This window comes from Leucoraja erinacea, chromosome 27, assembly GCF_028641065.1.
Source record: "Leucoraja erinacea ecotype New England chromosome 27, Leri_hhj_1, whole genome shotgun sequence".
In the NCBI taxonomy this organism is placed as follows: domain Eukaryota; kingdom Metazoa; phylum Chordata; class Chondrichthyes; order Rajiformes; family Rajidae; genus Leucoraja; species Leucoraja erinaceus.
This window is the reverse complement of record NC_073403.1, coordinates 9,569,692-9,596,037: the sequence shown is the minus strand read 5'-3', so window position 1 is coordinate 9,596,037 and position 26,346 is coordinate 9,569,692. Positions and strand designations below refer to the sequence as shown.

Sequence of the window (26,346 nt, the reverse complement as noted above, 5' to 3'; positions counted from 1 at the left end):
CTATGGCAATAATGTCCTTCCTCAGATTTGGAGACCAAAACTGCACGCAATAATCCAGGTGTGGTCTCACCAAGACCCTGTACAACTGCAGTAGAACCTCCCTGCTCCTATACTCAAATCCTCTTGCTATGAAAGCCAACATGCCATTCGCTTTCTTTACTGCCTGCTGCACCTGCATGCCTACCTTCAATGACTGGTGTACCATGACACCCAGGTCTCGCTGCATCTCCCCCTTTCCCAATCGGCCACCGTTTAGATAATAATCTGCTTTCCCGTTTTTGCCACCAAAATGGATAACCTCGGTTATTTGAAAAAATTAGACAAATACTGGAGTCAAGATTCATGGGCACTTGCAGTCCATTTGAATCTAAGTCGGTGTCTGAACCTGAACAATTTGTGTCAGCAGACCTTTCTGTTTGCATGTCTTGTGTCCAGCATTGGAAAATCTCATCAAAGCCTCAAAATAATTCTACAGATTACTCCACATAGAACATTTAGATTTTTGTGAAATAATACTAACAAATACGTATGAGGAAATATAAGGATGCAAAGTGCTGTCATTCTCATGTTTTATGACAAAAGGCACAGTTTCAAAAAGCTAAGTATGAACAAAGCCTTTATTGTGACCTTAAACCAATACTTCTGAATAATTTTGATGGCAAGTCAAGAATGCTTAACTGTCATAATTACTGGAAACTGAGCACCAAAATTCTTTCTTGCAGCAGCAGAGCAGCATTACAGGTCTGTAAACATAGTACTCAAAGCAACATATTAAACAAAAACAACAAAAAAATCAATAAATTAGAAAAATCCCAATATTAATGCAAAAAAAAAGTCCAAAGTCCTTTCTGATCTGTCGGACAGGTGATTGGGGATTTTTCTTTATTATACAGAGAATTCTTCTGTCATCAGCTGTGGAGGTCTTCCTTGGCCTGCCAGTCCCTCTGTGATTAGTAAGCTCACCAGTGCTCTCTTTCTTCTTAATGATGTTCCAAACAGTTAATTTTGGTAAGCCTAAGGTTTGGCTGATGTCTCTAATGGTTTTATTTTTGTTTCTCAGTCTCATAATGGCTTCTTTGACTTTCATTGGCACAACTGTGGTCCTCATATTATCATATTAATAAAAGTTTCCAAAGGTGATGGAAAGACGGGAGAAAGATGAGTGCTGAGAGCTCTCTTATAACTGCATTAAGGAGGCAATTGAACACACCTGAGCAATTACAAACGCCTGTGAAGCCATGTGTCCCAAACATTATGGAGCCCTGAAATGGGGGGACGACTATGTATAAACACTGCTGTAATTTCTACATAATGAAACCAAAATGTATAAAAATGGCCTTAATAAAATCTGACAATGTGCACTTTAACCACATGTGATTTATTTCTATTACAAATCTCAAATTATGGAGTACAGAGGCAAATAAATAAATGATGGGTCTTTGGCCCAAACATTATGGAGGGTACTGTAAATACTGTAACAATATCCTTCAACTGTGCTTATTCCATTAACAAGGTCATTTATTGATTGTCTTGTACTGTAACTGCACTCATCTCTGTAGATTCAGTGCTACTTCAAAGTGATATTAAGGCTGATAAAAATTCATTCATTTTTCTTCGAATGAGAGTACCTCTGGATGAGCAGAAGTGTAATTTAGTTGCATGAAGTGCCTTGGTCGACTTTGATAAAGCACCGCACAATAACTGCCAAATATTCTGCAGCATACACTGTCCACATCAAGCTGCTGTAATGAAAATGATGGGTAATTGTAGAGTACAATAAAATCATGTCCCAAACTAAATAGTTTGCAATATAGCATTAAAATAAAACATCACAAAAATTGACCAGAAGGACAAATAGTGTAATTCAGGCACAATCCCAAATTCCCTGGTTCTAAGGATCATTTGTTTATTGCTATTCAAAATTTATGCTCATGCCAGGACTGAAATAATTCATGCCATCATTATGAAAGGCTGATTGTGGCTCTCAGCACCATGATGTTTCATTCTGCTGCAAAAATACACAAAACATATTCCGCAAGTCTGAAAAGTGATCAAAGAACCAGACTCTGAGGTCACTGTGGGTCAGGTGCAGCAGAATAATGCACCATAGATTCTGTTGCCCAAAAGTCAATACTCTTATTTTCAGTTTAATTTTCCACTGGGTATTTTACGTTCCAAAATGTTATCTAGTTCAAAGCAAATGGAAGTACATTATTGGAAGAGATGTTTTGAGCAGACAAACGCATCCGTTTGCTGACTGTACAATCTCATTATCAGTGCAAAACTGCCCACACAAACACAATCCCGATTTTCTGGGGCGAGTGATTGGAGGAGGGGGAGGTAGAGAGAGAGAAAGAGAGAGAGAAAATAATCGCTTCCAAAAAAAAACATTCCCCAGAATTCAAAACGCCCTAATTAGACTACCTTCATTCTGTCCTTCATCATAAAAATGCAAAGGTTTTTAAATCCCAGGCTCACATCATCTACTAATCGAGTTACATTGTCTTTCTGCCTCTCAGGAACCTTGCATTACAGCTGTTGTGCTTTGCTCATTGCTCGATAACAATAAAAAGTCCTTGAACTGCATCTGGTAGTCTCAATGCGAGGACAAAAGTGAACAGAATGAAAAAGAACAAAAAAAAATTCTTGCCATGTATCATTTATGCTGAAGTATGATTAAACAGAAAATTTTAAATTACACAAAATTACATAGTTTTGAGTATGTTTTGGAAAAACTGTTATTACTTTTCCCAAAGGCAGCAGGTTTAAGCATTTACAGGGGGCAGTGTGAAGCTTATTTTACACATGACCCCACTAGCAAGTTAACCAAACTGAAACAAGAACAGAATTGGCTTTCTTTATCTTCTGATTGCAGCTTACAGTTGTCAGAAAGGGATTTGAACCATTCCTCTATTGAAATACTGATCATTCTCGGGTGGCTGGAATGTACGACAAACAGAAAAATGCGATGTGATGGACCTGGCCTCCCTACTAACCTGCCTGCTTTTACTTCTTGCTCACTCTTTTCTCTTTCCTCAAAGCACCCTGGAACATAGACGTGTGCAAATGCTGCTAAATAAACAAAAGTTCCTGTCATTCCACAGCAGACACAGATGCCAGTTGCAGTGCCTTTTCAATCAAACATTAACCCCATCTTCATCCCAGCCTATCCTACGGGCATCGAGTCAGTGTAAATAATTCAGTCAAAGAATAAAGGCAAAGTATACAGCATAGACACCCAAGTAAGAGAAGGAAAATTAGTTCACAGATCACTTGACTGCATCTAGTCTATGTTCCACGTCTCTAATCTCACCCCATTTCCTTCTGAATAGAGCATGGACAAAGCTTCCAGGTCCTCACTTTGCACTCAATCAGCATCCACATTCAATTGATCATCCCTTTATATTTCTGCCTCTTTTAATGATAATCCAATCCCAACACACTTACTTTTCAACATTCCATAGGGACCATTTCCTCGTCTGCTCTTCCATTTTCACAAATCACTACCTTGCTTACAGTTTGTCAACATGCTACTGCCAAAGATTCAGCATCTGTCATTTTATTTCTTCCCTTCACACTTTTCAATGATCTAAACAGCTCTTCCACTTTCCCTCATGGAGGAACTACCTTCTGTGGCAGAGAATTCCAGAGTTTCACCACTCTCTGTGTGCAAAATGTTTTTCTCATCTCGGTCCTAAAAGATTTCCCCCATTATCCTTAAACTGTGACCCCTTGTCCTGGACTTCCCCAACAACGGAAACAATCTTCCTGCATCTAGCCTGTCCACCTTTTCACCCCACCCCATTAAAAAATTTGTAAGTTTCTATAAGATCATCTTCCCATCCCCTCAATCTTCTAAATTCTAGCGAGTACAAACCGAGTCTATCCTGTCTTTCTTCGTAAGACAGTCCTGACATCCCAGGAATCAGTCTGGTGAACCTTTCTGTACTCCCTCTATGGCAATAAAGAATGTCTTTCCTCAGATTAGGAGACCAAAACTGTACGCAATACTCCAGGTGTGGTCTCACCAAGACCCTGTACAACTGCAGTAGAACCTCCCTGCTCCTATCCACCAATCCTGTTGCTATGAAAGCTACCATACCATTCACGTCCTTCACTGCCTGCTGCACCTGCAGTTTCTCCTACTTTTAATGACTGGTGTACCATGACACCCAGGTCTCGTTGCATCTCCCCTTCCTAATTGGCCACCATTCAGATAACAGTCTACTTTCCTGTATTTGCCACCAAAGTGGATAACCTCACATTTATCCACATTATACTGCATCTGCCATGCATTTGCCCACTCACCCAGCCTATCCAAGTCACCTTGCAGCCTCCTAGCATCCTCCTCACAGCTAACACTGCCCCCCAGCTTCGTGTCATCCGCAAACTTGGAGATGTTGCCTTCAATTCCCTCGTCCAAATCATTAATATATATCGTAAATAGCTGGGGTCCCAGCACTGAGCCTTGCGGTACCCCACTAGTCACTGCCTGCCATTGTGAAAAGGACCCGTTTACTCCTACTCTTTGCTTCCTGTCTGCCAGCCAGTTCTCTATCCACATCAATGCTGAACCCCCAATACCGTGTGCTTTAAGTTTGTATACTAATCTCTTATGTGGGACCTTGTCGAAAGCCTTCTGAAAGTCCAGATATAACACATCGACTGGTTCTCCCTTATCCACTCTACTAGTTACATCCTCGAAAAATTCTATAAGATTCATCAGACATGATTTACCTTTCATAAATCCATGCTGACTTTGTCCAATGATTTCACCACTTTCCAAATATGCTGCTATCCCATCATTAATAACTGATTCTAGCAGTTTCCCCACTACCGACGTTAGACTAACTGGTCTGTAATTCCCCGTTTTCTCTTTCCCTCCCTTTTTAAAAAGTGGGGTTACATTAGCTACCCTCCAATCCTCAGGAACTACTCCAGAATCTAAAGAGTTTTGAAAAATTATCACTAATGCATCGACTATTTCTGGGGCTACTTCCTTAAGTACTCTGGGATGCAGCCTATCTGGCCCTGGGGATTTATCGGCCTTTAATCCATTCAATTTACCTAACACCACTTCCCGGCTAACCTGGATTTCACTCAGTTCCTCCATCTCATTTGACCCCCGGTCACCTGCTATTTCCGGCAGATTATTTATGTCTTCCTTAGTGAAGACAGAACCAAAGTAGTTATTCAATTGGTCTGCCATGTCCTTGTTCACCATGATCAATTCTCCTGTTTCTGACTGCAAGGGACCTACATTTGTTTTAACTAATCTTTTTCTCTTCACATATCTATAAAATCTTTTGCAGTCAGTTTTTATGTTCCCTGACAGTTTTCTTTCATAATCTATTTTCCCTTTCCTAATTAAACCCTTTGTCCTCCTCTGCTGGACTGAATTTCTCCCAGTCCTCTGGTAGGCTGCTTTTTCTGGCTAATTTGTACGCTTCGTCTTTTGTTTTGATACTATCCCTGATTTCCCTTGTTATCCACGGATGCACTACTTTCCCTGATTTATTTTTTTGCTAAACTGGGATGAACAATTGTTGTAGTTCATCCATGCAGTCATTAAATGCCTTCCATTGCATATCCACTGTCAACCCATTAAGAATCAATTGCCAGTCTATCTTGGTCAATTCACGTCTCATACCCTCAAAGTTACCTTTCTTTAAGTTCAGGACCCTTGTTTCTGACTTAACAATGTCACTCTCCATCCTAATGGAGAACTCAACCATATTATGGTCACTCTTGCCCAAGGGGCCACGCACAACAAGACTGCTAACTAACCCTTCCTCATTACTCAATACCCAATCTAGAATAGCCTGCTCTCTCGTTGGTTCCTCTACATGTTGGTTTAGAAACCTATCCCACATACATTCCAAGAAATCCTCTTCTTCAGCACCCTTGCCAATTTGATTCACGCAATCTATATGTAGATTGAAGTCACCCATTATAACTGTTTTACCTTTGTTGCACGCATTTCTAATTTCCTGTTTGATGCCACCCCCAACTCCTGTTAGGTGGCCTGTACACAACTCCCCACTAGAGTTTTCTGCCCCTTAGTGTTTCGCAGCTCTACCCATATCGATTCCACATCCTCCAAGCTAATGTCCTTCCTTTCTATTGCGTTAATCTGCTCTCTAACCAGCAACGCTACCCCACCTCCTTTCCCTTTCTGTCTATCCCTCCTGAATATTGAATATCCCTGGATGTTCAGCTCCCAGCCTTGGTCACCCTGGAGCCATGTCTCCGTGATCCCAACTATATCATAGTCATTAATAACTATCTGCACATTCAACTCGTCCACCTTATTACGAATGCTCCTTGCATTGAGACACAAAGCCTTCAGGCTTGTTTTTACAACACTCTTACCCCTTATACTATTATGTTGAACTCGAATCATATATACTATTATATTGACTCGAATCATCAACTGCTTCTCATTCCACAGATGCTGCATAATCCACAAAACATTTCCAGTATTTTTTAATTATTTCGGACTTAAGCTTGTTTTTATTTTCAGTTAATAATTGGCTGCAGTCAGCCCTGGGTTTTAAGGGCCTGAAGGTCACAATATGTGTTAAGAGAATCCAGGATTTTAAAGCTTTAATCAATAACTACCTGGAGAGCAAACAGCGCAGTGGAGAGGAAGAAAGGCAGTATTGGACCTTGCTTATCACATTAATTATTTTATGATCTTTCCTGGGTACAAGATAGAAATTCCCAGAAACTGGACCAGACTTGCAAACTTCACAGGACATTGCCGTCATTAATTCAGTAATCACAAAAATGTCAGTGAGCTTTTGGATGGAGCTTTAATTGAAGTGATAAGTGCTTAAGTAAGTGCTTAATAGAAATAATTTTTAAGCTCAGGAAAAAAAGGATCTCAACAGATATCAGACCAAATTCTACACGAGGCAACTGGCAATTCATCCTTGAGTCCTTCCTTATAATGGATCTGCTTAATTAATGTACTCGTGCACAATTTCTTATAGGTTATCTTCATAGTTTGTGCATATTCTGAGGAAGGACATTCTTGCCTAATCTGAGGAAGGACATTCTTGCCATAGAGGGAGTACAGAGAAGGTTCACCAGACTGATTCCTGGGATGTCAGGACTATCATATGAAGAAAAACTGGATAGACTTGGCTTGTACTCGCTAGAATGTAGAAGATTGAGGGGGGATCTTATAGAAACTTACAAAATTCTTAAGGGGTTGGACAGGCCAGAAGCAGGAAGATTGTTCCCGATGTTGGGGAAGTCCAGAACAAGGGGTCACAGTTTAAGGATAAAGGGGAGATCTTTTAGGACTGAGATGAGAAAAACATTTTTTACACAGAGAGTGGCGAATCTCTGGAATTCTCTGCCACAGAATGTAGTTGAGGCCAGTTCATTGGCTATATTTAAGAGGGAGTTAGATGTGGCCCTTGTGGCTAAAGGGATCAGGGGGTATGGAGAGAAGGCAGGTACAGGATACCGAGTTGGATGATCAGCCATGATCATATTGAATGGTGGTGCAGGCTCAAAGGGCCGAATGGCCTACTCCTGCACCTATTTTCTATGTTTCTATAGACTGCAGTGGGAGCACTAAAATATCTCTTTACTGGGTTACGACAATGTATAAAGGATATCACACCTCAGAGGGCCTTGTTGTAACATGAATCACCTCCAGGATGCACACTTGCAGCCTGTCGTGATTCATCAACAGCATGTCCCAGCACATGATCACAACCACACAGAATGACAAGGACATCAGGAGCTTGGACATAACTACCACCTCCAAGCTCCCCTCCAGCACACACTCATACACTGATGTGAATATATAATCAAAAGATAAGACACAAAATGCTGGAGTAACTCAGCAGGACAGGCAGCATCTCTGGAGAGAAGGAATGGGTGAGGTTCAGGTCGAGACCCTTCTTCAGAAAAGGGGTTTCAACCAGAAACGTCACCCGTTCCTTCTCTCTAGAGATGCTGCCTGTCCTGCTGAGTTACTCCAGCATTTTGTGCCTATCTTCAATGTAAACCAGCATCTGCAGTTCCTTCATACACACTGGATATATAATCATCTTGCTTCATTATCGTTAGGTCACCATAACACCAATAATGAGTGCAGCAACTCAAGCATGCATCTCACGACCCCCATTGCAAGGACTAGCTGGATTGGTGATGCTATGCCAGCAAAGCCCATATCTCATGGCTGAATTTGGAAGAAAAATTTGAGAGGAAGGAAGTCAGACTTTGTTGCAATGTTAATCATAATCTGATATTCTATCAGCACTCCTCAATCGCACATTAAGAATGATAGTGGAATGGAACCGAGAAAGCTTTAACAGAAATATACTCCCTCATGCGGGAGATCTGGTGACAGTGAGTATGTATTGCAGGCTCTATGGTCAGAAGAGTTATACCATTAAACAACAATGGCATTATGTTAAACTTAGAGTAGGATTATTCTACAGGTCAGTAATGATTCCATTATTAGCCCTACTCACCATAATTCACCCACATTAAAATCACCTACAATACAAGTAAACATGCCCACTATTCAATTTATAAACAATAGAAACTCAAGCACAAGACAGATAACACAATTCTCTAATTTGCGATGTTTAGCAAAAGTTCATCCTATGCCCTCCTGAAAATTTTCCACTTGTCAAAAATATAACTATGAAGTTTAATAATTACAACACAGGCTCTAATAAATCTGGAATGCACTGCCTATAAATGTGGTAGGTAATGGTTTTCAAAGGGAAAACCTGCAGGACTGTGAAGCAAGACTAATTGGAAATCCCTTCAAAACTACAGACACAGACAAAAAATGAATGAATGGCTTCTTTAATAAATCCCTCTCCTCCACAGCATTCAAATTTCCAAAATTCAGCACCCTAAGCAGTCTAACTATTTCTCATGTCCATTGTAATTCTAAACCATTTGGTCATTTGATATACAACACTGGCCTGCTCCTTTGCTAGATTCAGAGTTCTCAATACTCTGCAAGAGAGAAAGTGCTCCACATTACACATGGCAAGCAATTGCTCGATTTTTTTTTCAATCACTCAATTGAGAACTCACTACTTTTATTCGCAATGGCAGATACACAAGTTATTTTTGTGTGGAACCAAAAGTCTCTATTTAGCTGCAATCCTATTGCATAACTGAAATGACAGTAACATTTTTGTACTGTAACTTAAGGCTTGAAAAGAAACATTCTCTCCCACAAAAATAACAATTCCGATAAGGTTTAGTAATAGCGGCCCATGAATTATCCCATCTCTTCATCCCTAATCGGCCCCTAGGATATTTCATAGGATACTTAAGAGTTAACCACATTATTGGATTTAGAGTCAAATACGATATCTGTCAGACAAAAGAAGAACTGCAGATGTCTCTACCTGATGATTCATGGATCAGATTGTTTTTTTTAAATATAACAACCCAGTTGAGTTTCTACAGTTACCAAAAATAACCTTTAACTTCCAAAATTACGGAGTTACTAAACTGCTCTGGAGGAATTTAAACTCAGGCGTTTAGATCAATTGTTCAGTTCTCAGCACACAGCGACCCCATAAAATTATTTGCTCATCCAAGTGTGGATCTTTTCTCCTCTTTGTGAGGAGAAAACACCATGTGAGGTAGAAGAGTTCTGCAATGCAAACCCCGTTGACGATGGATGCTGCCTGGGTCTGTCTGTCTGTGTTAATGCCTACCTGTTCACCTCCCTGCCTGTGTGTGCGCACCCATCCACCCCTGCCTGCTCATCTTTTTGTCAGTTTTCCCACACAAGCCCGTTCACTCTGCCTGACTGTCTACCTGACTCCGTCTGTCTACCCATCTCAGTCAGGCCGTCTCGCTCCATCCATCTGCCTGTGTCTATCTCCATCTACCTGTCTCTGCCTTTCTCCGTCTGCCTCAGCCCGACTCTATCTGCCCCTCTGCCTGTCTATCTCTATCTGCCTGTCGATCTTCATAATGCCCTCCATAATGTTCGGGACAAAGACCCATCATTTATTTATTTACCTCTGTACTCCACAATTTGAGATTTATAATAGAAAAATTCACATGGTTAAAGTGGACTGTCAGATTTTATTCATGGCCATTTTTATACATTTTGGTGAAACCATTGGTTTCACCATTCACCATAGAAATTACAGCAGTGTTTATACATAGTGTCCCCCCCCCCCCCCCCATTTCCAAACACCTGTCCGACAGATCAGAAACACTTTTCAGGAGTCAGGTGTGGATTTGTCAATGCCCATTGTACGCAGAAGACTTCATGAACAGAAATACAGAGGCTACACTGCAAGATGCAAACCACTAGTTAGCTGCTAAATAGGATGCCAAGAAGTACTTAAAAGAGCAACCACAGTTCTGGAAAAGGATCTTGAGATGAGACAAAGATTAACATATCAGAGTGATGACAAGAGCAAAGTATGGAAAAGAGAAGGAACTGCCCAAGATCCAAAGCATACCACATCATCTGTGAAACAGTGGTGGAGGTGTTATGGTCTGGGCAAGTATGGCTGCCGAAGGTACTGGTTCATTTATCTTCATTGATGATACAACTGCTGATGGTAGTTGTATAATGAATTCTGAAGTGTACAGACAGATCCTATCTGCTCAAGTTGCAACAAATGCCTCAAACCTTATTGGCCACCGGTTCATCCTACAGCAAGAAAACGATCCCAAACATACTGCTAAAGCAACAAGGGAATTTTACAAAGCTAAAAAATCGTCAATTCTTGAGTGCCAAGTCAATCACCTCATCTGAACCCAATTGAGCATGCCTTTTATATGCTGAAGAGAAAACTGAAGGGGACTAGCCCCTGAAAACAAGCATAAACTAAAGATGGCTGCAATACAGGCCTGGCAGAGCATCACCAGAGAAGACACCCAGCAACTGGTGATGTCCATGAATCGTAGAAGCAATCATTGCATGCAAAGGATATGCAACAAAATAATAAACATGACTACTTTCAGTGACATTCCATTGCTGTGTCCCAAACATTATGGTGCCTTGAAATGGAGGCACTATGTATAAACACTGCTGTAATTTCTACATGGTAAAACCAAAATGTATAAAAATGGCCTTTATTCAAATCTGACAATGTGCACTTTAAACACATGTGAATTTTTCTATAGGGTGATTTCACAAAAGGTCACTGGAGCGTAGATCCGCACCCACGTGACCGAAAATTTGAAGTGGAGGACATGCTACACTTCCGGTACATGTTAGTGAATGGGAAAACACGCACTTTCACACCCGTTAAAAACATCGAAAACGGCCAGTTTTTGAGCTGCAATTTATTGTGCCAGTCGGGGTGACCGTGAGGCACAGCTACCTAAATTTACAGCCCAAAAAAAAGATAGAAACTAAGGTAAATTCAAGAGGGAGCTGAAGGTGCCAATCCAGCGGAAGTGAACAGCGGACATTTGCCGTGGAGATTTAAAGGTCCAAAATATCGGGAATTATCGCGTTTGCTCGCTGAATTTCATCAAAAGTAAGGCATTATTGACTTTTTTATCTTTATTCATTTGTTATATGAGAAGTTTTAAAAGTGAAAAATCCCTCAGTAAAATTGCAAAATCGCCCATGGTTCTCAGGTGGGTTTTAACATGCAAAATGAAAACGCTTCTGAAGCTACATTTACCATTTAAATAATGGTAAACTATCAATGCATTTTGAAATAAATTTTACTCAGATGCAAGCTAAGGAATGGGATAATTGTCAGCTGTCAGTTGGACAAAATTAGGACATTTTATTATTTTCCAAAATATATTTCTCAATGTTTCTTGTTTAAAGACTGCACATGCACATTCACTCAAACTACTTGTTTATTTATTTCTTTATCATCTAATAACAGACAAGCCTGCAGCATGGAATGTATTTGATGATAAAGAAATAAATAAATAAGTAGTTACTTTTGATGAAATTCAGCGAGCAAACGCGATAATTCCCGATGTTTTGGACCTTTAAATCTCCACGTCCACTGTTCACTTCCGCTGGATTGGCACTTCCGCTCCCTCTTGATTTTACCTTAGTTTCTATCTTTTTTTTGGGCTGTAAATTTAGGTAGCTGTGCCTCACGGTCACCCCGACTGGCACAATAAATTGCAGCTCAAAAACTGGCCGTTTTCGATGTTTTTAACGGGTGTGAAAGTGCGTGTTTTCCCATTCACTAACGTACCGGAAGTGTAGCATGTCCTCCACTTCAAATTTTCGGTCACGTGGGTGCGGATCTACGCTCCAGTGACCTTTCGTGAAATCACCCTATTACAAATCTCAACTTGTGGAGTACAGGGGCAAATAAATAAATGATGGGTCTTTGTCCCAAGCATTATGGAGGGCACTGTATCTAGGTCAGCCAGCCTCTCTCTGCCCTCTATTGGTGTCTATCGTCCCATCTCTCTCCATCTGCCCATCTGTATCTGTCTGCCAACTGCTATCTCTCTGCCTACCTGTCTGGGGTTGCCTGTCTCACTTGTCTCTGCCTGTCTTCCTCTTCCCTCTGTCTGACTGTATCTGTCCCACTGCCTATCTCTATCTGCCTATCTGTGTCAGCTAGCCTCTCTGTCTCTGCCTGTCTTGCCTCTGCCCCTCTGTCTTGTGTCTATCTGCCAGCTAGCCTCTCTGTCTCTGCCTGTCTTGCCTCTGCCCCTCTGTCTTGTGTCTATCTGCCAGCCTCAATCTCTCTACCTGCCTGCCTCTATCTGTGTGCTCCCTGTCCAACACTGTCTGCCTCTCTCTGTGTTGGTCTCTCTGTCTCAGTCTGGTCTCTGTGTCTCAGTCTGTCTATGTTGTTCTCTCTGTCTGTCTGTGTTGGTCTGTCTAGTGCGTCTGTATCTGTCTGTCTCTGTCTCAGTTTGTCTGCGTTGGTCTCTCTGTATCTGGTCTGTCCAGTGTGTTGGTCTCTGTGTCTCAGTCTGTCTGGGTTGGTCTCTGTGTCTCAGTCTGTCTGTGTTGGTCTCTGTGTCTCAGTCTGTCTGTGTTGGTCTCTGTGTCTCAGTCTGTCTGTTGGTCTCTTGGTCTGTCTGTGTTGGTCTCTCTGTATCTGTCTGTCTGTGTTGGTCTCTGTATCTGTATCTGTCTGTCTGTGTTGGTCTCTCTGTCTCTGTCTGTCTGTGTTGGTCTCTCTGTCTCTGTCTGTCTGTGTTGGTCTCTCTGTATCTGTCTGTCTGTGTTGGTATGTGTTTCTCAGTTTGTCTGTGTTGGTCTCTCTGTCTCTGGTCTGTCTGTGTTGGTCTCTCTGTCTCTGGTCTATCTGTGTTGGTCTCTCTGTCTCAGTCTGTCTGTGTTGGTCTCTCTGTATCTAGTCTGTCTGTGTTGGTCTCTGTGTCTCAGTCTGTCTGTGTTGGTCTCTGTGTCTCAGTCTGTCTGTGTTGGTATGTGTGTCTCAGTTTGTCTGTGTTGGTCTCTCTGTCTCTGGTCTGTCTGTGTTGGTCTCTCTGTCTGTGTTGGTCTCTCTGTCTCTGGTCTGTCTGTGTTGGTCTCTCTCTGTGTCTCAGTCTGTCTGTGTTGGTCTCTCTGTCTGTGTTGGTCTCTGTCTGTGTTGGTCTCTCTGTCTGTTGGTCTCTGTGTCTCTGTCTGTCTGTGTTGGCCTCTCTGTCTCTCCTGTGTCGGCGTCGGTGTGGGTCAGGTTTACCACCCCCCTGGGCCCGCCGGCCGCTTTAATGGACACCCCTCCCTCAGCGCCGAGCTGCTGCCTCATCACTCACCTGCCTCGCGGGCTGTGGAAGAAACGGCAGCGGGCGCCCCGAGGCTCCTGCCTGCCAGCCCGTCAGCTCTCTCTCTCTCTCCGTGTGTGTGTGTCTCTGTCTGTCGCTGCCCTCCACGCCTCACCTCACCGCTCCGGCCGCCCGAGTGCGAGTCCGTCAGTCCGCGCCGCCGCCGCCGCCGCCGCCACCCCGCCCCTGACGTCACCCCTCTGTGACGTCACCCCGCCGTGACGTCACCCAGCCCGCCGAGACGACACCATCCCGCCGTTACGTCATCGGCCCGCCACTCCGGCAGCGAGCTCGCCCCCTTACGGTGGGAGGCTGTCAGCACCACCCCCAATGGTCCATCCCTGCATTTTTGCATATCATTCCCAGCAAAGAGAAGGTGCTGGTTCTGGGTTACACAGAAAAGCTGGAGAAACTCAGCGGGTGCAGCAGCATCTATGGAGCGAAGGAAATAGGCAACGTTTCGGGCCGAAACGTTGCCTATTTCCTTCGCTCCATAGATGCTGCTGCACCCGCTGAGTTTCTCCAGCTTTTCTGTGTAACCTTCGATTCTCCAGCATCTGCAGTTCCCTCTTAAACACAGGTGCTGGTTCTGATTTGTTCTGTACCTTTTCATTACCTCTCCCTTGACTTTCAGTCTGAAGAAGGGTCTCAAGCCGAAATGTCACCTATTATTTTCCTCCAGAGATGGCTGCCTGACCTGCTGAGTTACTACAGCATTTTGTGTCCACCTTCTCAAAAAGAGCCATGTTTGGACAATAAATGCTAGCCTGCCAGAGTTGCCCACACAGCACAAATTAATTTTAAAAACTGCACTTTTATGGGAACAGTTTTAAAGGAACTGCAGATATTTAAAAAAAAAAACACAAGCAGCAGGTCAGACGGCATCTCTGAAGAACATTCTGTAGATAGGCAATGTTTTGGGTCTCCAGAATGGCACGAGAATGCTATATATCCTGTTAACAGTCTCACTGCATGCAGTTCTTGAAAAATTAAGCAACCTCGGTGAAATATGACACCATTAATAGCACGAAGAAATGTATTAAATTTCCCACAGTGACAGAAATTGTAACATCACTTGGCTTAGTTTGAAAATGTTATATGCTGAAATATTATCTTCACTGCTTTGCATTCATTTTATAATGTTTATTGGTTGAAGAACATTAATTTATGCAGTTAAAGTGTTCCTGAATGTGTCCTTCTAAAGGGAGAAGAATCCAACAAGATGTAAATGCACTGTGTCACAGGGAACACAGTAAATCAGCGAGTGAGGCAGCATCTCTGAAACATAGAAATATAGAAAATAGTTGCAGGAGTAGGCCATTCGGCCCTTCGAGCCAGCACCAATGGAAATGGATAGGTGACATTTTGGGTAGGGATCCTTCCTTAGGCTGAAGAAGACTCCTGACCTGAGACGTCTCCTATCCAAGTTCTCCAGAGATGCTGCCTAACCAGCTGAGATTATCCAGCATCTTGCGTCGTTTTCCATCACAGATATTGCTGGACTATTGTCTCATAACATTTCTGCTTTTGTATATGACCATATTGTGATCTGACACTTCGACCAGAGTACACAGAAGAGTAAACCCGAAGATTCAGGGAGAAGGGTGATATAAACATGACATGGTCCAATAATGTGGCACAGAGGTTAGTTTATTGAGTTTAATGTCTTGGTGCTTTTGTTGCGTGGTAACCAGTGCAGTTCGTTGGCTTCGGTGCACTGTGATTAACGCAGTTGCTTCATGGCTCCAGTGACCTGCATTTGACCCTGACCACCCTGACTGTCAGTGTGGAGTTTGCACGTTCTCCTGTGACTGCAACGGGTTTGCTGTATTCCAAAGGTGAACCGGCAGGTTAATTGGCCACTGGAAATATCCCTCAGTGCAGGTGGATGGCAGGAGATGGAGAAGGAATTGACAGGTGTATGGTAGATTAAAGGGGGGTATGTGTTTGGGTGGGACTGAGGGTGTGCTCTGACAGCCAGCACAGACTCAATCGGCCTCCTTCTGTGTTTAGTTTAGTTTAGTTTAGAGATACAGCATGGAAACAGGCCCTTCGGCCCACCGGGTCCACACTGACCAGCGATCCCCGCACATTAACACTATCCTACATCCATTAGGGACAATTTTTTTTTACATTTACCATGCCAATTAACCCACAAACCTGTACGTCTTTGGAGTGTGGGAGGAAACCAAAGATCTCGGAGAAAACCCACGCTGGTCACGGGGAGCACGTACAAACTCCGTACAGATAGCACCCGTAGTCGGCATTGAACCCGGGTCTCCGGCGCTGCATTCGCTGTAAGGCAGCAACTCGACTGCTGCGCCACCCTGACCCCCCCCCTGGAAATGTGAAAATATGAAATGATTCAAGTAGAAATTAGCTTCACAAAGCAAACAGTTTTAGCAGAATAAGTAGCTAACCTCCGAAGAACAAAGGCACTTGAATCCAAGCTAACATCATTTCAAATGGCGATTAAATGGTTCATGTTTTTCAATAGTGAAACTTGTCACGGCATACTTTACACAAGGAGTAAATATCAGAAAAAAATCTTATATTTTTCATCTTGTTTGTGTGTCTATTTTGAAATGTAGGTGACTGGGCCTTTTCAATAACAAGTCCACGTCATCTTAGATTTGACGACGTGTGTAGCCAGTTAGATCTTGTAGCCAGTTGGATCTTGCCAGAGTTTGTTTCGGTGTGTCTGAAGGGTGCATGTATAGAATCGTTTATTTTGGCTGCTGCAAAGGGCCGTGCGTTATGGAGAATGAAACGCTGTCTGCAGAATCAGTCTAATAACTAGAGCGTGAGCAGCAGGCAACTCATTGATGGGTCGGGCTTAATCGGGAAAATCAGGACAAGGAGCTTACTTTGTAAGTGGGGAGTGTTTAATACAACCCTCTGCCAATTTCAGGAGAGCATTCACAATGTCACTGGTAAAACAATCCCTTTTCTCATTACTTATTTCTTTGAGAGAGACGATCAAGGTAACATTCTTGCAAATAGTATTGCATTATGGATCGGGATCATCGGAAACAGGGCAGTGTAAACTCAAGATAGACACATAAAGCTGGAGTATCTCAGCGGGTCAGGCAGTATCTTTGGTGAAAAGGAATAGATGACATTAAGGGTCAGAACCTTTCTTCAAACTGTAAAATGAGTGTAAGCTCATTTTGCTTTGGAGAGAGACACAAAGTGCTAGAGTAACACAACGGGTCAGGCAACATCTCTGGAGAAAAAGGATGGGTGATGTTTTGGATCGGGACCCTACTCCAGTCTGAAGGGTCCCGTCCCGAAATGTCAACCATCCTTTTTCTCCAGAGATGCTGCCTGACCCACTGCATTACTCCAGCACTTTGTGTCTATCTTCAGTAAACACCAGCATCTGCAGTCCTTTCTACACACTAGCGTTGCAGAGAGGGGATTTTAATTCTCTCTGGGATGAAACCAAACCTGTGGTGCCGGCGTGAGTGGACAAGCTAATAACACATGCCAGACTGCCTCCATTTAAATAATTCAAGATGCAAATTGATGATGCATGTTCTACTTGCACAAGGGTTGACATCAGGATTTTTTTTATTAGAATATTTCATGTGGAAAACTGCAGCTATACACTTGAAATGCACATGTCTCTGGGAAACGTTACAGATGACAACATTTGGGCACAGATCTAAAAGATGTTGAAGAGAGAAATATTTCCAATATCATTGTCCCATTTTCTCACAAAAAGTACCAAAAAAATATGAAAGGCTTGCATTTACATAGCGACTTTTACGTCCCTTTCAGGAAGTCTTAAAATGCTTTCCGGGAATCTCACTGGTGTCGCAGTATGAGATGGGTATCTTTATCACTTGACCTTGTGTAAAAGCAAAAAACGAATGCCAGATTCTAATAACTATTTATTTTTGCCACGCCTGTGTGTGGGACGCTGTTTTCAATGCAAAGCACAATAAAGGAGCTGATGCAGCTGTACGATTGTTGCTCCAGTAGTTTTCCGTTTAAGAGTGAGGTCGCCAGTCCCTTTGCACCGTATCCCCCTCGCCACTCGTTGCAATAGTTGTCTGCAGCTCGTATTCCCCGGGTGTTCGATCCGTGCCAGACTAATTTACGAGGCCTGGTAACACAAATCAAAGCGAATATTGAATTGGCTTGTGGAATTAGAAAGACTTGGGCACATCAGAAACATTGACAGAAATGGGCAATACCGCAGATGTCGGAAACCTGAGATAAAATCGGAACACGTTGGAAATACACAGCAGGTCAGGCAGCAGTGACATAGCAGGTCTGAGATGATCCATCTGTACTGATGTTGACAGATTGGTCAGTCAAGCTGAATGAACTGCACCTTACCTGTCTGTGCTCTGCAATGCAGACATTTTGCCCTGTTCAGCTGTGTCAAATCTTATGAATTTACCACTTACAGATGCACTCTGACAATAATCATCTTATTTAGGCTTTAGATTTTAGAGAAATAGCATGGAAACAGGCCGTTTGGCCTACCTAGTCTGCACCAACCAGCGATCACCCGTACACTAGCACTACACACCAGGGACAACTAACAGGGTTTTTTTTAACCAAGCCAATTAACCTATAAACTTGGGGTAGACACACACAACATGCTGGAATAACTTGGGCAGCATCTCTAGACAGAAGGAATGGGTGATGTTTCAAGTCGTGACCTTCTTCAATCTTCGACTTTGTTATTTTAAGTACGTGTTAAAGAGTATGTTGTAGTGTTTTCTTGTTTGTTTTATGTGGGGGGGGGGAGGGTGTTGGGGGAACTTTTTTTCCCAATCTCTTACCTTGCCGGAGATACGATTATTTTCCGGATCGTATCTCCGGACGCTCTGCGGCCTAACATCATGGAGCTGGCGGCCTTGCTCGAGACTGACTTTGAGCCCCACCACAGGGCCGTGGACTTACCATCGGAGCCTGCGATCCCTTGCCTGGGATTGACGCTCCAACCGCGGCCTGTGGACTTCAACATCGAGGAGCTCGCAGTCTCGGGTAGAGACTGAAGTCGGGAAGGTCCAAGCCGCAGGAGGTTCGACCAGCCCCGACTGGGGAGTCCGATCGCCCGGCACGGGGAGCTGAGATCCCCCCGATGCAGGAGCTTGATCGCCCCAATGCGGAGGGCTCGACCACCGGTTGCGGGAGCCAAGATCGCTCCCACAACGGAAGGTTCGAATGCCTCGACTGCGGGAGAACAAAGAAGAGACGAAGAGATTTTGCCTTCCATCAGAGTGAGGAACTTGGGAGTCGCTGTGGTGGATGTTCATGTTAAACATTTATTTGGCTGTCTTGTTGCTCTTTATTAGTATGACTGTATGGCAATCTGAATTTCACTGTACCTTAATTGGTACATGTGACAATAAACAAACCTCAAAACCTTGACTCGGTGTACTACTGCTGGGCACTTTTACTGTACCTGAGATGCATATCTAAGATGTATCTACATGCCCATGTTCTGTGATACTTGTACTGAACTGTATACAAAAATAAATATCACTGTACCTCAGTACATGTGACAGATAAAGTGCCAGAAAGTACAGACAGCACCACTGTGTCGTCGCAGTGGAGGGAACTGAAGCATTCTGTACTCACCATGAAGCATCGGTCATGACATTCTGACCTCGGAATGAATAAATCGGCACTTTGGGGTTGAAACGTGCTCCAGAGCCAGTGAAGAGACTGTTCCAGTTGTAAAAGAGTACTTCACCCTGTAAGAGAGGGGAGGTTCACAACATCATGTTACAACAGTATTGGGATAAACACAAATGATATTTTACTGAGAAAGGCAGAAGAAGAGACAAAGAAGAAATAAACTACCCGAAGTTAGACACACAGGACACAAACCCTCCACTATAATAATGGAACTACCAAACTCCCATTGGGTAGACAAACTGTGTAGAAAGGAATTGTAGATGCTGGTCAATCTGAAGAAGGGCCCCGACCCAAAACATCACCCATCCTGTTTCTCTAGAGATGCTGAGTTACACGAGTACTTTGTGTCTACCTTTCGGTAGAAAAGGTTTAGAGGGGTATGGTCCTTGTTTGGAGTGTGGGAGGAAACCGGAGCACCCAGAGAAAACCCACGCAGACATGGGGTGAACGTATAAACTCCGTACAGACAGGATCGAACCTGGGTCTCTGGTGCTGTAAGGCAACAACTCTACCGCTGTTACACAAAAAAGCTGGAGAAACTCAGCGGGTGCAGCAGCATCTATGGAGCGAAGGAAATAGGCAACGTTTCAGAGAAACCCTTCTCTGAAGAAGGGTTTCGGCCCGAAACGTTGCCTATTTTCTTCGCTCCATAGATGCTGCTGCACCCGCTGAGTTTCTCCAGCTTTTTTGTGTAACCTTCGATTCTCCAGCATCTGCAGTTCCCTCTTAAACTCTACCGCTGTGCTGCACTGATTAACTCCTCATCTACAATGGAGACAAATTGCATTAATGTAGACAATAAACAATAGGTGCAGGAGTAGGCCATTCGGCCCTTCGAGCCAGCACCGCCATTCAACGTGATCATGGCTGATCATCCCCAATCAGTACCCCGTTCCTGCCTTCTCCCCATATCCCCTGACTCCGCAATTTTTAAGTCTAGCTCGCTCTTGAAAGCGTCCAGAGAATGTAGAATTTACAGCTATTGGATCTATTTTCTAATGGCATGTAGGTAAAATGGAAACTATTGGAAATGCTCAGCAAGTCAGGTTGCATCTGTGGAGAACCAAAGAAGCCCTTTAATTTGATCATTTTAAATTAGAATTTGAAAATCTTGGATCTATAATAGAATATAAAGGTGTTCAAGTTCAAGTGAGTTCATTGTCATGTGTCCCTGATAGGACAATGACATTCTTGCTTTGCTTCAGCACACAGAACATAGTAGGCATTTACTCCAAAACAGATCAGTGTGTCCATATACCATAATATAAATATATACACACATGAATAAATAAACCGATATTTGTGGTAACTTGGTTGAACCGTGCAATATTGATACAATTCTGCTTTGCCTTCTGACATTCAGTTTCACAGCAGTCAAGAGAAATGAATGTTAGAAATGAGGCTCAACATGATGCCGCCTCCATGTTTTGTGTTTAGTTCAAGAGACTCGTGGGAAGTACCCACTCCTACAACTGTTAAGATGCAAGGATAAGTCAAGTCAAGTCAAGTCAAGTCAAGTTTATTTGTCACATACACATACGAGATGTGCAGTGAAATGAAAGTGGCAATGCTCGCGGACTTTTGTGCAAAAGACAAACAACAAAACAACCAAACAAATTATAAACACAATCATAACACATATATTCTTTTACATAATAAATAATGGAAGGAAAAACGTTCTGTAGAGTTAGTCCCTGGTGAGATAGGCGTTTACAGTCCGAATTGCCTCTGGGAAGAAACTCCTTCTCAACCTCGATAGATGTAAATGGGGAAGAGAAGTGATGAAGGGGAAAGGATGTGATAAAGCAGGATTGTTAGAAGGTATAAGAGTAGACAACAGAAGAATGGTAATGGAACAAGTAAAGATGGGTCTGGAGAAGCAAATAACTGCTGGAGGAACTGAGCCAGTCACACCCTCCTCAGATGCTGTCTGACCTGCTGAGTTCCTTCAGCAAAGATAGACGTAAAATGCTGGAGTAACTCAGCGGGTCAGGCAGCATCTCTGGAGAAAAGGAATAGGGAGGTTTGTTCTTTGCTACAGATTCCAGCATCTGCAGTCTCTTGGGTCCAGAGTTGGTGTAAATGGCAACGGTGGAATCACGTTGGTGCTGCATGTTAAAATCAGTATCCACATCTCTCGTGTCACAAGCACTTGCCTTGAGGTTTGCCACCGGCATGGATGCTCTATCCGATCGCTTCACAATGGAAATCAAGTCCTGGGTTCTTGAGGTGAGGAAAGCTCGGAAAGTCCCCTGCAGTCCGGCCTCCTGAGCCTGCTGGAAACACTGGAGATCGACTCCACGTATGCCATCTATTTCACCCGTGACAGGAGTGTTGAGGGCCACCAGATGAAGCTGAAAGTACATCACAAATAAGAAGTGCATCCAATCGGGTCTGAATCCCCAGGTCAGGTCTTTTTACTGTGATTTCTAAATGGTGCATTTTCACGAAGGTAAGAGCTCCTAAGATAGGAGGATCTAGTGCAAACAGTAGCCAATCGGCCCATCGAGCTAATGCTGGCTCAACTTGTCCCACTCCTCTGTTTTTTCCCAACTTTTGCTTATTTTTCACACAGTCCCCCCTCAACTACGTCCTCTGGCAGCTCATTCCATAAACCACATCCCTCTGTGAAAAGGTTTCCCCTCAGGTACTGTTTAAATGTTTCCCCTCTCACCATAAACCTATGTCCTCTGTTTCTTGATTCTGGGTAATATACTCTGTGCATTCACCCTATATGAGATCATGTACAATTCTATAAGATCACCTCTTAGCCTCCTGCGATCCAAGGAATTAAACACTAGCCTCCCCAACCTCTCCCAATAGCTCCAGCCCTCAAGTCCTCCTAACATCCTCCTAAATCTCTGCATCATTTGTAGCTTAATGACATCCTTCCTATAGAAGGGTGACCAGATCTGAATAGAATACTCCAAGTGCAGCATCACCAATGTCTTGTAGAACTGTAACATAACATGCTCAAAATGTGTAGAAAGGGACCGCAGATGCTGGTATGTACCAGACACAATGTGCTGGAGTAACTCAGTGGGTCAGGCAACATCTCTGTGGAGAAAGAATGGGTGATGCTTTGGGTCGGGATCCTTCTTCAGACCAGTCTGAAGAAGGGTCCACATCGATAGCGTCACCCATCCTTTTTCCTCCAGAGATGCTGCTTGACCTTCTGAGTTAGTCCAGCACTTTGTGTCTATATTCTACAGTCAATTCACTGACTGATGAAGGTCAATGTACCAAATACCTTATTTACTACCCTATATCCATGTTCTGGCACTATCAAGAAAGGGTGTACCTGCTTTCCTAGATCCCTCTGTTCTACAACACTCTTCGGGGCCCTACCAATCTCTGTGTAATTCATTTCTAAAACTATCTAATCAAACAAAATCACTCAGAGAACAAAAACAGCTTGGCTATTAATCTAACAAAAATTCTGGGAAATGGGAAGGAGTTAACAATACATTTAGTAACAAACGCTATCAATAGCAATGTTTATACCGTGAGAAGTTGAAGAAGTTTCATATCAATGTGTATATTTGCTTCAATTAAAATTGTGAATGATTTCAGAAGCGTTTATGACGCTTGAAGGAGACTTGTGAAATAAATGCTTAAAAGGTGCTCACTAAATCACGACATTCATTCGTAATAATTTTAATTTAATGTCAGAGGAAAGACATCAAATGGTGGAGTAACTCAGTGGGTCAGCCAACATCCCTGAAGAACATGGATAGGTGATGTTTTGGATTGGGACCCTAGTTCAGAGTGTGGAGGAGAACCTCTTCAAAGTAGGCATAACCTGAGGAGGTTTCGCAGTGGAGCAGTTAAAAAGTCGAAACAAAGAACTGCAGATGCTGCCTTACCAAGGAAAGACACAAAATGTTGCAGTAACTCAACATGTCAAATCGTATCTCTGGGATGCTGCCTGGCCCACTGAGTTATTCCAGCATTTTCCTTGATAAATCAGCAGCTGCAGATCTTTAATCTAATGTCATCCATGTTCAAGACATGTTCAGTTCAGTTTGGTTTAGTTTATAGTCATGTGTACCAAGGTACAGTGGAAAGCTTTTGTTGCGTGCTATCCAGTCAGCAGAAAGACAATACAATTGATCAATTTACAGTGTACAGATACACAAAAAGGGAATAACGTTTAATGCAAGGTAAAGCCAGCAAAATCCGATCAAGTATAGTCCGTGGGTCAACAGTGAAGTAGATAGTAGTTCAGCACTGCTCTCCAGATGTGGTAGGATGATGCAGTCACCTGATAACAGCTGGGAAGAAACTATCTCTGAATCTGGAGGTGTGTGTTTTCACACTTCTATACCTTTTGCCTGATGGGAGAGAGGAGAAGGGAGGAGAGGTTGTAACTCAGCTGAGGGAGAAACAACTTACCACTGACCCTTGGTGGATGACGTTACTTGGTACTGGACTGGGGGCGATATCAGCCACTTCTACCTAGTTACAGGAAAGAAAAACATGCATGTGACTGAGTAGGGCCCCTTGCGGAAAATATGGAGCCAGACTTTTCCTGCATTGCACACTCCCAAGGATCTCGGTCAAGAATTTTTAGAACAATCACACAAAAAGTCACAATTATATAAAGCAGTATAAACAATAGAGAGGGGGGAAAAAAGTTACATCATCACTTCACAGAAGGCGGGTGTAATTTTAAACATATCCCACGTCACTGGCAATTTAATGAAGATATCTACTTAGAAAGAAAAGAGACATAAGATGAAAGACTAGTTTTTCAGAATCGCAAGGTTGGAATGAGTGAGGGATTACTGGGACCATACGATAAAAACAAACAGATAGAACCTTCTTACGGCAACTTTAACTTAGGTCAAGTCGAGTTTATTGCCAATGCACACATATAGCAATGAAAATCTTACTTGTAGCAGCATCACAAGCACATTGACATAAAACACACAATAGAAGCTGTTGAACTTTGGTAGCTGTTGTACTGCATTGTGTCCCAACAGTCCCTTCAGGCCCACCTCGTCCGCGCCGACCAGCGATCCCCGCACGTTAACACTACCCTGCACACACACACGAGGGACAATCTTTACATTTACCAAGCCAATTAACCTACAAACCTGTACGTCTTTGGAGTGTGGGAGGAAACCGAAGATCTTGGAGAAAATTCCCGCAGGTCACGGGGAGAATGTACAAACTCCGTACAGACAGCACCCATAGTCGGGATCGAACCAGGGTCTCCAGCGCTGCATTCGCTGTAAGACAGCAACTATACCGCTGCGCCACCATAACAGTTTTAGTTTAGTATCATTTATTGATACATGTACTGAGGAACAGTGAAAAGCTTTTGTTGCGTGCATTCCAGTCAGCGGAAAGACGAAACATGACTATATTCAAGCCGTCCACTGTCTACAGTCACAGGATAAAGTGTGGTGGTTTACAAAAAAAAGGTATAAAGTGCTGGAGTACCTTAACGGATCCGGCTGCATCTCTGGAGAACATAGAGAGGTGGAACTTTGGGTCAGGACTGATCCTGAAGAAGGGTCTCGAACTGAAGCATCACCTATCCATGTCCTGCAGAGATGCTGTCTGACCTGTTGAAATACTCCAGCACTTTGTGTCTTTTTTTTTGTACAGAGAACTGCAATTGCGTGATGTGCCACTGTGACATCTCGTTCATACTTGTGATTGAGAATTAGGTAATTCTGTGTTCATCAAATTCAATAAATTAATAACCCCAATCCTAGTGCAAAAAAATCCCAAATGCAATCCCAAAAATCCCAAACTCTCCTTGGAGTCCATAGTTCACATCGAGGTTAGTGTTGTGGTAGTCGAGGTTAGTGTTTGAGGTTGACTATTCGGTTGCCTATTGGCTTTTCCTTTTAACTGCCACATACAGTGGGGAAATAAAACAAGTGGACACTAACAGATTTTACTTGTGGAAAAATATAGCTTACACGACTCATTTACTGTTTAAAAGTCAGATGGTTATACGGACATTTATAGAACGACCAGTGCTATCTTTAGCTGGAGTGTAGCATACTTACTGAGACTGCAGGGTCATCAGAAGCCATGCCAGGAAAGAAGTCTTCAAGCTATCAGAGGGACCAGAAACATATGAAAGAAATGTGTTCAAATACAGTGACGAGACTTAGCTGATTTCTTTTCACTGCACAATTGCAAGTCATCGTGAGTGCATTTGTTATATCACTGGATCACATGGACACAACCCAACACATCATGTCAATCAATCTCTCCCCATGACGTCTTCGTCTACCCTTCACGCTGCCCCGGGAAAGTAGTCAATGTAATCAATGACCACCCACACCCTAGTCAACCCCTCGTCTCCCCTCTTCCATAAGGTAGAAGATAGAGAACATGTACCACTAGATTCAAGGACAGTTTCTCCCCACTGTTATCCAACCGTACAACATTCCACGAGCAATGGGATGTATTCCCAACCCCTCCTTCTACCTTATTGTGCACCTTACACCTTTTTTATCTGCACCATATTTTAGTCTAGTTTAGTTTAGTTTAGTTTAGAGATACAGCGTGGAAACAAGCCCTTCAGCCCACCGAGTCCGCAATGACCAACGATCACCAGTTCCATCCTGGAGAAACTCAGCAGGCGAGGCAGCATCTATGGATCCATAGATTCAAATCCACGTTCCATAGATGCTGCCTCACCCGCTGAGTTTCTCCAGCATTTTTGTCTACCTTCGATTTTTCCAGCATCCGCAGTTCTTTCTTAAACAGCTAGTTCTATCCTGCACACCAGGGACAATTTAAGAAGCCAATTAACCTTCAAACCTGTATGTATCTGGCCACAAACGTTACATTTCCTATAAACTGAATATTTTTTCAATTAACCATTGAATCATATTCCACACCCTTTCTACCATTAGCTTCCAGGGTAGAATAACGTGCAATGAAAATATTTCATCTTTTTATTAATATCCCAGTAATTTTACCTTTGATTTC

General features: G+C 43.0%; 2 protein-coding genes across 3 annotated transcripts in view; both read right to left on the bottom strand.

Annotated features, from left to right (window-relative positions):
• The window catches only part of LOC129710190 (ORM1-like protein 3), a 35,533-nt gene extending 21,636 nt beyond the window's left edge, over positions 1–13,897 (bottom strand). The window contains exons 1-2 of one of the 2 annotated variants that reach the window (XM_055656989.1): positions 13,717–13,897; positions 1,629–1,742 (exon numbers count right to left, since the gene is read on the bottom strand). In XM_055656989.1, the coding sequence (XP_055512964.1) occupies positions 1,629–1,661 (33 nt within the window). In that variant the 5' untranslated portion in view covers positions 1,662–1,742; positions 13,717–13,897. The remainder of the gene's footprint in view (positions 1–1,628; positions 1,743–13,716) is intronic. The other variant, XM_055656990.1, reaches the window with a different exon arrangement.
• A 3,389-nt stretch (positions 13,898–17,286) lies between these two features.
• LOC129710187 (uncharacterized) overlaps positions 17,287–26,346 on the bottom strand; it is a 76,695-nt gene continuing 67,635 nt past the window's right edge. The window contains exons 22-26 of the mRNA XM_055656985.1: positions 25,413–25,460; positions 23,782–23,844; positions 21,543–21,740; positions 19,327–19,442; positions 17,287–17,836 (exon numbers count right to left, since the gene is read on the bottom strand). Of these exons, the coding sequence (XP_055512960.1) occupies positions 17,611–17,836; positions 19,327–19,442; positions 21,543–21,740; positions 23,782–23,844; positions 25,413–25,460 (651 nt within the window). The 3' untranslated portion in view covers positions 17,287–17,610. The remainder of the gene's footprint in view (positions 17,837–19,326; positions 19,443–21,542; positions 21,741–23,781; positions 23,845–25,412; positions 25,461–26,346) is intronic.